At 49.7% G+C, this 10612-nt stretch overlaps 1 protein-coding gene across 1 annotated transcript; it reads right to left on the minus strand.

Moving 5' to 3' along the window:
• Positions 1-418: 418 nt before the first annotated feature.
• LOC115319420 lies at positions 419-1376 on the minus strand. The gene is made up of 2 exons (XM_029979395.2): positions 683-1376; positions 419-585 (listed from the first exon to the last, which is right to left on the minus strand). Exons 1-2 carry the CDS (start codon positions 1374-1376, stop codon positions 419-421), a joined length of 861 nt encoding a protein of 286 aa, XP_029835255.2.
• Between the last annotated feature and the right edge of the window lie 9236 nt (positions 1377-10612).

Here is a 10612-nt window from a genome sequence, read left to right on the forward strand (position 1 = left end):
GGCTGATGCATGTAGTGCATGAGACGTCTTCGTGGTCGCTGTAGACGTATATTCCGAGCTCTGTTAATTTGCTGGAAGATCTTCTCATTTAAAATGGAGACATGCGATCCCGTGTCAATGAGGAGATTGAGAGGAACTCCATTTACCTTGACATCTGCGATGAACTGGTTGTACTGGCTGTGATCCTCAGCCTGCGGTTCCAGAGACCGAACTGGGATGTCGTCCGTGGTAACGTTGTAGTTGTACGCTGATGCTGCTGCTGACGAATCAGGCCTCCATGGACGTCTGGAGAGTTGTCGTCGTCCTAGGCTTGAGGCTGGATGACGACGGCGATCACCGTCCGCGGCAGGTGGTGGTGCACGGCTGCGACAAACTATCGCAAAGTGTCCCATCTTACCGCACATGAAACACTGTGCGCTCAATGCAGGACAATGTTCTCTTGAGTGGGTTCCCCGACCACAAAACCAGCAGGAGGTGTTTGGCTGTGGTCCGTACCTCGCGGGAGGCAGGTCACGACGTTGCATGTGACTCTGTCGTCCCGATGGGCGAGATGCATGAGCTGAAGCAGGATGTCCTCGATGGAACCTTGGTGCAGACGTGGTCGGCTCATATGACCATGCCGGAAAACCTGTACTCTGCATAGCTGAATGTTCGTCTCTCGGGAAAACCGGAGATTGCCGACTTTCGTGACTGGTCACTTGTGCGCGTTCGGTGTTGGGCACCGCAACATACTGCACCGGGGCAGTGGAATTAGGGGCGTCAGGCACCGCTCGACGAGACTGATGATACTGTTGAGATGTAAGCGCTAACTGCTCAAACTGGAGGGCCAACTGTACGGCACGATCTAGTGTTGGCACTTGTGTGTCCACACACTCTCTTAAGATCCGGTCTTGGACACGACGGGAGTCCAAACCATCGAGGAATAAGTCACACATACGTTCGTCTGACTGCTCTTGGAATGCACAAAGGTCATACTGACGGCGCAGTGCCGCGAGATACTCGGTGACACTTTCACCGGGCTGTTGTACGCGACTGCGTAACTTCTTACGTTCCAGCGCGAGCGAGCCGGAGAACACAAAATGCTTTTCTACCGCCGTCATGAACGTGTCGAATTCATCATGAAGCTCTGTAGCAGGAAGATTTGTTAACCCAAAAGCAGCCACTACACGTTGCCCTTCGACTCCCAGCAACGAAAACAAGAGCTGTTTCTTTCTTCTGGGCTCTACTTGCTCAAGACCCGACGCTCCTAAGAATGACAGGAACGTTTCCTTCCATGCGGGCCATGCCTGCGGTGGCGATCCAGCGACTGCAAGGAATGGTGCAGGTGGAGGTAATGCCGCAGACTGTATGACTGTAATGTGCTGTGTGTTTTCCATTATGTAACTGCAGGTATAAGGAGTATTTCAAAGTCTGTTTCCGAAGATGACGAAAGAAACAAAAAAATTGCTCAAATGCCAGTGAGGAGCATGTATACTCAAGGCGAGTTTCAACCCAAGATGGAATCGTGTCCGGGACACCAAAAAGAATTATGACCTCGCGTGAGCTTTTGTGCGCAACGTACAGAGAGATTGTCACGTGCAGCACACTTTCGAATGACCGTTGACAACTTATTATCAACGACTTTGAACCTCACCAGGTTGACTGACGAAACCGATGGTGAGCAATAACACCGTTATGCAAAAGACATGTGTGACGTACGTCGCGCGTTCACAACGTGTGGACACGGTCACAACCGACAAGGTTGAATTTCAAAGAGACAAGACTACAAGTCCGTAAGTGAATGTAGGTAAACGGCTGTAAAAGACTCGGGTAGCCTTGTGCGGCGTACTGTATTAATACACCGAATCTTTTCAGGCGTAAACCTCTGTATGGTGTTTCAAGTCTACGTCAAAGTGCAAAAGCTGTAAATGGTACGCTTGCACCAGCGGGACACAACTGCCTCAAAACCCAACTAGGTGAACGAAATCCCGTCACGAAACACTATTTACGATAACAGGAACCTGCTCACACTAGTTCATAATGTAGAGACGTTCTCGAAAGAATGAAGTTTCGGGCTATGGTACTGCAGTGAAGACGAGAACACCGGTCGGAAATGCAAACCACAAAACAGCTGGAACATAACGACCTAGGTGTTCGATCGAGTCGGATTCATAATCCTTCAAGCGAAAGATTTCGATTTGCAATGTCACAAATCCGAAAATCCGAAATTCAATACTTCGTCCTTTTCTTCCTTCAATACGAGGGGTTAACCGCCATGTTGCGAGAATCGGGAAGGCCGGCCGCCATGACTGCCATTTTGTTTTCGTTCGTTCGTTCGTTCGAACAAGGCTTCTTGGCGAGGGCCCAATCCCGGCAAACCGCGTCCGCGAACAACACTTGACAATCGTTGTGTTCACAGGGAACCAACCCACAAAAAGAAGAATCAGGACCGCGATAGTCACCGGGCGCCTATGCCAGTAATTATCCTTCGGAACAGCGACCTCAACCGAAACATAGAAAGATAACCTCGTCGCCAAAATTATGTTATGTTTTAGGGGGGGGTACACGCGACGATCCCCCCTGGTCCAGCTACATGTCAAGGACGAGGGTGGCCGGCAAGGGCGCAACTCACCGGGCTGCCCAACGGGGCCCCATGACGCAAGCCGGGCCGGAGGTCGGATCAAAGAGACATGTCGTCGGGTCAACGTTCGGGCCAATCTCTGAGCGAGCTCCTCGAGCCGCCCCAAGCAAGCTCCTCGAGCCGCCCCATTTATTTACACACTCCCGTAGATGGCGCTAGTTTGCAACACTACAGTGGCGCTTGCCTAGCGCCGGCTAGGTCGAAGAGCGCTTCGAGCTCGCCCAACCTGGCTGTCTGCTCTTCACACCATAAAAATCGATGATCTCAACGAAAATGACGGATCATGGCAGACAGTTGGTCTCGCACCCCGATCTTCCCAAGCGGCCACCATCATCATCGGCTTTGGGTCGGCCATGCACCTCGAAAAAATTGACGCCCATAACCTAGGTGCCGCAATTTTGGAGGCAGCGCGCCTCACACCCAAAGAGATCGGGGATACCTATGTCAAGGTACGTTCCCTCCAAAACCTAATTGCCATCGACACGTACCGCACTTCCGCCGAAAATAAAATCCTAGCGCTCAGTTCGCTAACCTACCAAAACGTCAAGCTTCATGTGAAGTCTTACAAGGCCAACAGTCCAAACAACGCTAGGGGGGTTATCCACAGCATCAGGCCCCACTATTCCGACCAGTACATCCAAGGCTCTCTCATTCTTGAGCAAGCCAAGCTCCTTGCTGCACGAAGGATTGGGGAGTCTCAAACCATTCTCATCACGGTAGAGGGACCCAGGCTACCCAGATATGCATTTGTTAACCGAGTCGCCAACCGTATGTATCCCCATCGACCACGCAGCACCCTGTGCGCGCACTGCTACGATATAGGCCACCGTGCGGACGTCTGCCCATTCAAAGTTGCACACAACACATGCCCCCGATGCAGCAAACGCTTCCCCTCAAACCAGGACCCCACGCAGACCCCCCAAGAATGTGAACCGCACTGTGTTAACTGTCAAGGCGAACACCCTCCCAACTCTCCCCTATGTCCTAGAAGACAGCAAGCTGACCACGCCGTCCAACAGGCCGCAATCGAACGCCGCAACGCCTGGAAAATCTCCAACGGATCCTCCACAAGAAACCACTCCAGGCTGGCAGGATTCTCCAACAACTACAAAAAATGGCCAGAGCTGCCGACGTCAAATCGCTTCTCCCTACTCCCAAGTGAGGAGATTCCACCCAGAGAATCTCAAGCTGGCGCCAACAACCCCAAACAAAATCCAATCGACCCTCAATTTGTCGGAGAAACTGGCGTGGATCATACAAGAACCACCTACCCCAAGGAGGCGCACCCCCCAGCTCAAGACCGGGAAGCACGTTTCCACCCCTCACTCAGACACCTAACCCCCCAACACATGAACAAGAACAGGGCAACAAGCCACACCAGAAGAACGCCAAAGTGACACACTTAGAGCACCCGTCGTGCAGCTATGCTCATGCCCTACAGACTGCACGAGAAAATCCACAAACAGAAAACATTGCAGAAGCCATAAAAGAAGGGATTATATCAAGAAACAACGCATTAGAAATTCCCCAGTACACAAAAAGCACGCACGAGGCACGCCTTAACGCACTTGAAACCAAAATGAACAGCCTAGAGACAAAGGTCGACAACATTTTGGTCAAACTCGACTCTTTTATTAACGTCGTCCAAACTTCGATAGAGGCAAACAACGCTAGTAATCAAGCCAGAGACAACCTAATACAAGAGATCGCCAACAGCCTGACCCAGATATCCGAACAAGTTGAGTACATAGAGGCCGCCACGATCAAAAACGAGCAGCTTATTGACAACCTCCAAATTACCAGAAAAAGACACGCGCTCTCACCGAACAGGCCCCAGAAAGCTCTGGCCGCATTACCTGAAAACGACGACGGAACCATCAACGATGAATAACTCACCAACGGAAACTAATACTCATCATCGAAAACACAAATCACACGTTTATATACTTCAGTGGAACTGCAGAGGTATCCGCCGCAAGAGAGGAATATTCATACAGCATCTCAATTCACTAGAGTTCAAACCCGACATCATAGCCTTGCAGGAAACGAACAGACCAGTCTCCTTACCTGGCTACGACTCATACGCGTAACCAAGCATAACCAGCAAGAAGGGAGACCAAACCCAAACCAAATCCATGGCAGTCACTCTAGTATCCAGAAGTCTGGCCTCCATCCAACTGGACACTACCCATGTCAACACGACAACACAAGAAACAGTCGCGGTCAAGATTAAGCATCCGGATTCACCAGACTTCGCCTCAGAGATCCTTGTTATTAACTGCTACTGGACACCACGACAGTACAAAGCAGAGACCAAGCTATTAAGAAAGCTAATGAAAGACAACAATAGAGCTGCAACATTGCTACTCGGAGACTTTAACAGTTAACATCAATCATGGGGTTACACAACTAATACCCCAAACGGAAGGAAATTGGACACCCTAGCCTCGGAACAAGCACTGACACTCCTCAACGACACGACAACCCCAACACGGGAAGGCAACAGCGTCGAGAAAGATACTTCCCCCGACCTGACATTTTACAAAGGCCAACTTAATGTCTCCTGGACAAACACGCAAGAAAATCTTGGAAGCGACCACTTTATTCTTGAAGTCGCCGTCCAGATTGGAAAAGGACGCACAAAAAGCGGACCCACAACCAATATTACAAACTGGGACTATCCGGAAAACCTTAGTTCATGGATTCAAACTCTTCACAGAACCCGAGACAAAAACACCAAAAAAATATGCAGATCTGGAGACTTTCCTCAGATTGACACACACCTCGTGGCGCTATGGGATAAAAGGCATAAAATCGTTCAAAAATGGCGCAAGAGCAATAAAAACCGTAAATTCACGAAAGCCATACAAGACATAACAGAAGAAGCACAGGACTACGCACAGACACTCGTGACGAACAACTGGCTCGACCTTTGCAATAATCTAAACAACCAATTCCACACAGCAAGGGCATGAAACATACTCCGCACGCTCCTCGGACAGGCTAAACCCAAACACTCTCTAACCAAGATACAGCTCCGAACGGGAAACACTAAAGAACAAATAGGGAGAGCACTGATCGACCAGTTCTATCCTTCCTACTGAAAAAAACCATTTGGCGCCTGCAATAAAACAAACGGGTCCATACCGGTAACACTTTAGCCATACGGGTCACCAGTTTGCCAAAGGGGTCGCCCGTATGGCTCAAAGGGGTCCCCCGTATGAGCCATAACGGTCACCTATTTGGGCAAACTGGTCACTTCTTTGGCAAACGGGTCACTCGTCGGGGCAAATGGGCGACTCGTTTGGGCAAAGTTGTCGCACGTTTGCTCAAACCGGTGACCATGTTGCACAAGCGGGTGACCGGTGACCTTTCAAACTGTACCGGTTTAATCAAACGGCTCTCGGGAGCCCGTTTGATATTGAACGTACAGATCGGCGGCCTGGGCACGCCTATAGCTGTTTGAGCCCTGGCAGCCAATGTTTCCGAAAGGCTGGGAGCGCCGGTTCATTGATTTCAGATCGTCCGCGTAATCCACGTAATTGTATTTATATTCTAAGTGCGCTGATGTGCGCTTATACTGCAACTAAAACTAACACATTTTTTTTTCTCTTTTTACGAAAACGCGGCGACGTTGGTGAGCCGATATTTTTGACAACTTTAAAACTTCGTCCATCTTTTTTGCCTCAATTTTTTTATTCAGCTCAAATCTCTCTCGCAGAAGACTCGACCGCATGAAAGAATGTACTCCTACACTTCGTTTCACCTTATGTGCTAGCGAAGGCAAAGCTGGAAGTGCGAGCACGAAAGCTCCGTGCTTTCAGGCTTTGCTCGAGCGCGCGAGCTGGGGAGAAACGCAAAAAGCGCTGGTCTCGCGCTTCTAGCTTTGGCTTCGCTCGCAGATAAGGTAAAACGAAGTATAGAGTCCGTTTCACATCATTTCAAGACGCGGCGAAGGTAGCGCGAACACGTGCCTGTAAGAATATCGAGCATAGCGAGAGCACGCCCGCCGTTGCAGCAGTCAAATTGCGAGCTCGTGCTGGGTGCTTTTTTGGCTCGGGCGCAAGCCGAGCTCATGGCCGACGCCATTTCCAGCGTGCGTGCTGAAATGCGCGCGTTTTGCCTGCTTTCCAAGGCTGCAAACGCGACGTGCAGTGGCAACTCCAAGAGAGAAGAAAAGCGCGTGTCCAGTGGTCCGCGCACCCTCTCCCCTAGCATTGACTGCATTGCCACAAAACGCCAACGACAAGTTTTTTTTTTTGTTTTTTTTTTTTGTGCAATGCATGAGGAGAGGGTGGCGGAGAAGGGGGGTGGGGTGTCCCTGTGTCTTGCTCCTTGACCTGGCCATCTCCCCCTTCTCCTCTCTCGTCGGCTCTGTCACGTGACGAGAGAGAGGGTAGGGCACGCTCCACGCTGATAAGCATAGCCAAATCCGGCTGCGCGCGTGTTGGCAGTCGCTTGTTTCTTCGTCTGCTTGTTTTCCGTTGCAGCTTCGTTTTTTCCATGCCTGCTTCGATCTGTCTCCTTTCCCTGCGGTGTTATAAGGATGTCTCTCGACAACGTATGGGATGTGCACCAAATGTTCGAAAAGTGCTACGTGTATATCGGCAACAAGCGATTCTTCAAAGAAGTCAGGAATTCGTGCGGTTTGGCTGGGTTCGGCAAATGACAGCTAGTGCGCCGCATCGTGCTGAGACTTCAACAAGCCTTCCTTCTCGTTTTTGTGTTTGTGTGGTTGTCCTGCTTTGACCGCGTCAACATTTATCTTGGGTTACATCTTTCAAGTCCGCTATTTTTATGGTAAGTGCACTGCAACCTACGTGTTGGCAACGGTTGACCGCTCTTCTACGCGTACTCTTCCAGGTTATCCGTAAAATTATGCAGCACGGCAGCCGGGATAATAATTTCCCCGAAAGTCTAGCTGTATAGTCTAGAATTACCTCGGTTCTTGTTTGCTTTGCAATCTTCTCAGTTGTATAAAAGCTTAAAATGCCTCGCACATTTCACAGATCGCTTGCACGTTTGTACTTGTCGCCAGAAGAGGTAATAAACTTCGAGGAGAATCGAAAACAATCCTTTGTGTCTGTCTTTCTGTCTATTTGCAAGCACCTACGCGAGCGCATTTGTTCTACGTGTTTTTTCCATGTTATAAATACGTTTATGAGTTTCGGGACGTCTTAAATAAGTTTAAAATAACCAATTTCGCAGACGATACCCAGTTAGGGCTAGCGAATCCGAATGGCACGTTCAAACATGTGGTCACGTGCCAGGTCGAACGGGCACCCGTATCAAACGGGCACCTGTATCAAATGGGTACCGTTTTGAACGGGTACCCGTATCCCATAATCACGTTTGATTCAAACGGATCGACAGGTTTGATTCAAACGGGTCGACCAGTTTGATTCAAACGGGTCTACCAGTTTGAATTTCAAATGTTTTTTTTCAGTAGGGCTAGCATTGCATCTGAAGACGCTGCAAATGCAGAAGACGAAACACCTAGGGAAACGGACGAAGCAGAAGGAATAAGCTCGCCTTTTACGTTGAACGAGCTCACCAGAACCCTCGCCAACATCAAACGAAACCCTGCCCCAGGAGAAGACGGTGTAAGCTACCGAATGCTCCGTAACCTTCCGGACAACCAACTTGAACACTTACTAAAAATCATCACCCTACTGAAAAAAACCATTTGAAATTCAAACGGGTGGCAAACTGGTCGCCCGTTTGAATCAAACCTGTCGATCCGTTTGGATCAAACGTGATTATGGGATACGAGTACCCGTTTGGAAACGGTACCCGTTCGAAACGGTACCCGTTTGATACAGGTGCCCGTTTGATACGGGTGCCGTATGGTACGAGTACCCGTTCGACATGGCACGTGACCACACGTTTGAACGTGCACTTCGAAATGTCAAATTATGCGCTAGCCCTAAATGGGTATCGTCTGGGAGGTTGGTTATCTTAAACATATTTAAGACGTCCCGAAACTCATAAACGGATTTATAACATGGAGAAAACGCGTAGAACAAATGCACTCGGGTAGGTGCTTGTAAGTGGACAGGAAAACCGACACAAGAGATTGTTTTCAATTCTCCTCGAAGTTTATTACCTCTTCTGTAGACAAGTACAAACGTGCAAGCGATCTGTGAACACTATACAGGTAGACTTTCGGGGAAATTATTCTCCTGGCTGCCGCGCGAATAGGCGCTGCATAATTCTTCAGATAATTTAGAAGAGTACGCGTAGAAGAACGGTCAATCGTTGCCAACACGTAGGTTGCAGTCAACTTACCATAACAATAGCGGACTTGAAAGAGGTAATCCGTGATATTTGTCGACACGGTCAAAGCAGGACAACCACACAAACACAAACGAGAGGGAACGGCTCCTTGGAAGTTTCAACACGATGCGGCGCACAAGCTGTCATTTGCCGAACCCAACCAAACCGCGAGAATTTGCGACTTCTTTGAAGAATCGCTCGTTACCGACATACACGTGGGTCTTTTCGAACACTGATAGCTTTGGTGCACATCCAATACGTTGTCGAGAGACATCCCAATAAGACCGCAGGGTTAGGCGACAGATTGAAGCAGGTAGGACGAGCGAACTTCGAGCAGCAACTGACAACAAGCAGACAAAGAAAAAAGCGGCTGCAAGGCGCGCCCTTCCGGATCTCGATGCTTATCAGCGTGTACCTCGCGCGCTGCTGTGGGTCACGTGACAGGGGTGACAAGAGAGGAGGGAGGGGGCGAGGTCAAGGCGCTGGGACCACCGGGACAGCTCCTCTCCCTCTCCCCAGGCATTCCAGGGAGATGCGTTTTTGTAATCCCAAAAAACAAACGCGCGCGCGCGCGCGCGCGCTCGAACTTTGGAAATGGCGGCGGGGCTGCCAGAAGCTCGGCTTGCGCCCGAGCGAAGAAAGAACTCAGCGCAAGCTCGTAGTTTGAGTGCTGCAACGGCGGGCGTGCTCTCGCAATGCTCGATGTTCTTGCAGCCGCGTGTACGCGTACTACCTTCGCTGCGTCTTGAATTAAAGTGAAACGGAGTCTAGACGTACATTCTTTCACGCGGTCGCGTCTTCTGCGAGAGAGATTCGAGCTGAATAAGTAAATTGAGGCAACAAAGATGGACAAAGTATTAAAGGTCTGTCAAAAATATCGGCTCACCAACGTCGCGCGTTTACGTAAAACAAAAAAAAAGGTGTTAGTTTTAGTTGCAGTATAATCGAAAATCAGCGCAATTGAAATGTAAATATAATTACTTGCATTACGCGGACGATCTGAAATCGATGAACCGGCGCTCCCAGCCTTCCGGAAAACATTGGCTGCCACGGCTGAAACGCTAGGCGTGCCCACGCCGCCGATCTGTACGTTCAATATCAAACGGGCTCCGGAGAGCCGTTTGATTAAACCGGTGCAGTTTGCAACATGGTCGCCGGTTTGAGCAAACGTGCGACAACTTTGCCCAAACGAGTCGCCCATTTGCCCAGACGAGCGACCCGTTTGCCAAATAGGTGACCGTTATGGCTCATACGGGGGACCCCTTTGAGCCATACGGGCGACCCCTTTGACAAACTGGTGACCAGTATGGTTAAACGGTTACCGGTATGGACCCGTTTATTTTCATATGGGCGCCAAATGTTTTTTTTCAGTAGGGCAACGCCGCTTGGGAAACTGGCAAAATTCCCCAAGAATGGAAAATAGCCACAATTGTACCAATCCCCAAACCAGGTAAATCACCCGACCAAATCTCAAATCTCAGGCCTATCTCATTAACATCATGTATAGGCAAAGTTATGGAACAGTTGGTCCTTGAAAGACTGCTTTGGCACATCGATAAGAACGAATGTTTGCCTCACACGATGGTAGGATTCAGATCCCACGTCAGCACGCAGGAAGTCATGCTCCGCATTAAAGAGGACATATATGACCCTGAAAGCACCACCCAGATGCGGACGATCGTTGGACTTGACATCAAAGGGGCCTTTGATAACGTC

Source organism: Ixodes scapularis, unplaced genomic scaffold (assembly GCF_016920785.2).
Source record: "Ixodes scapularis isolate PalLabHiFi unplaced genomic scaffold, ASM1692078v2 PGA_scaffold38__2_contigs__length_395552, whole genome shotgun sequence".
Lineage (NCBI taxonomy): Eukaryota > Metazoa > Arthropoda > Arachnida > Ixodida > Ixodidae > Ixodes > Ixodes scapularis.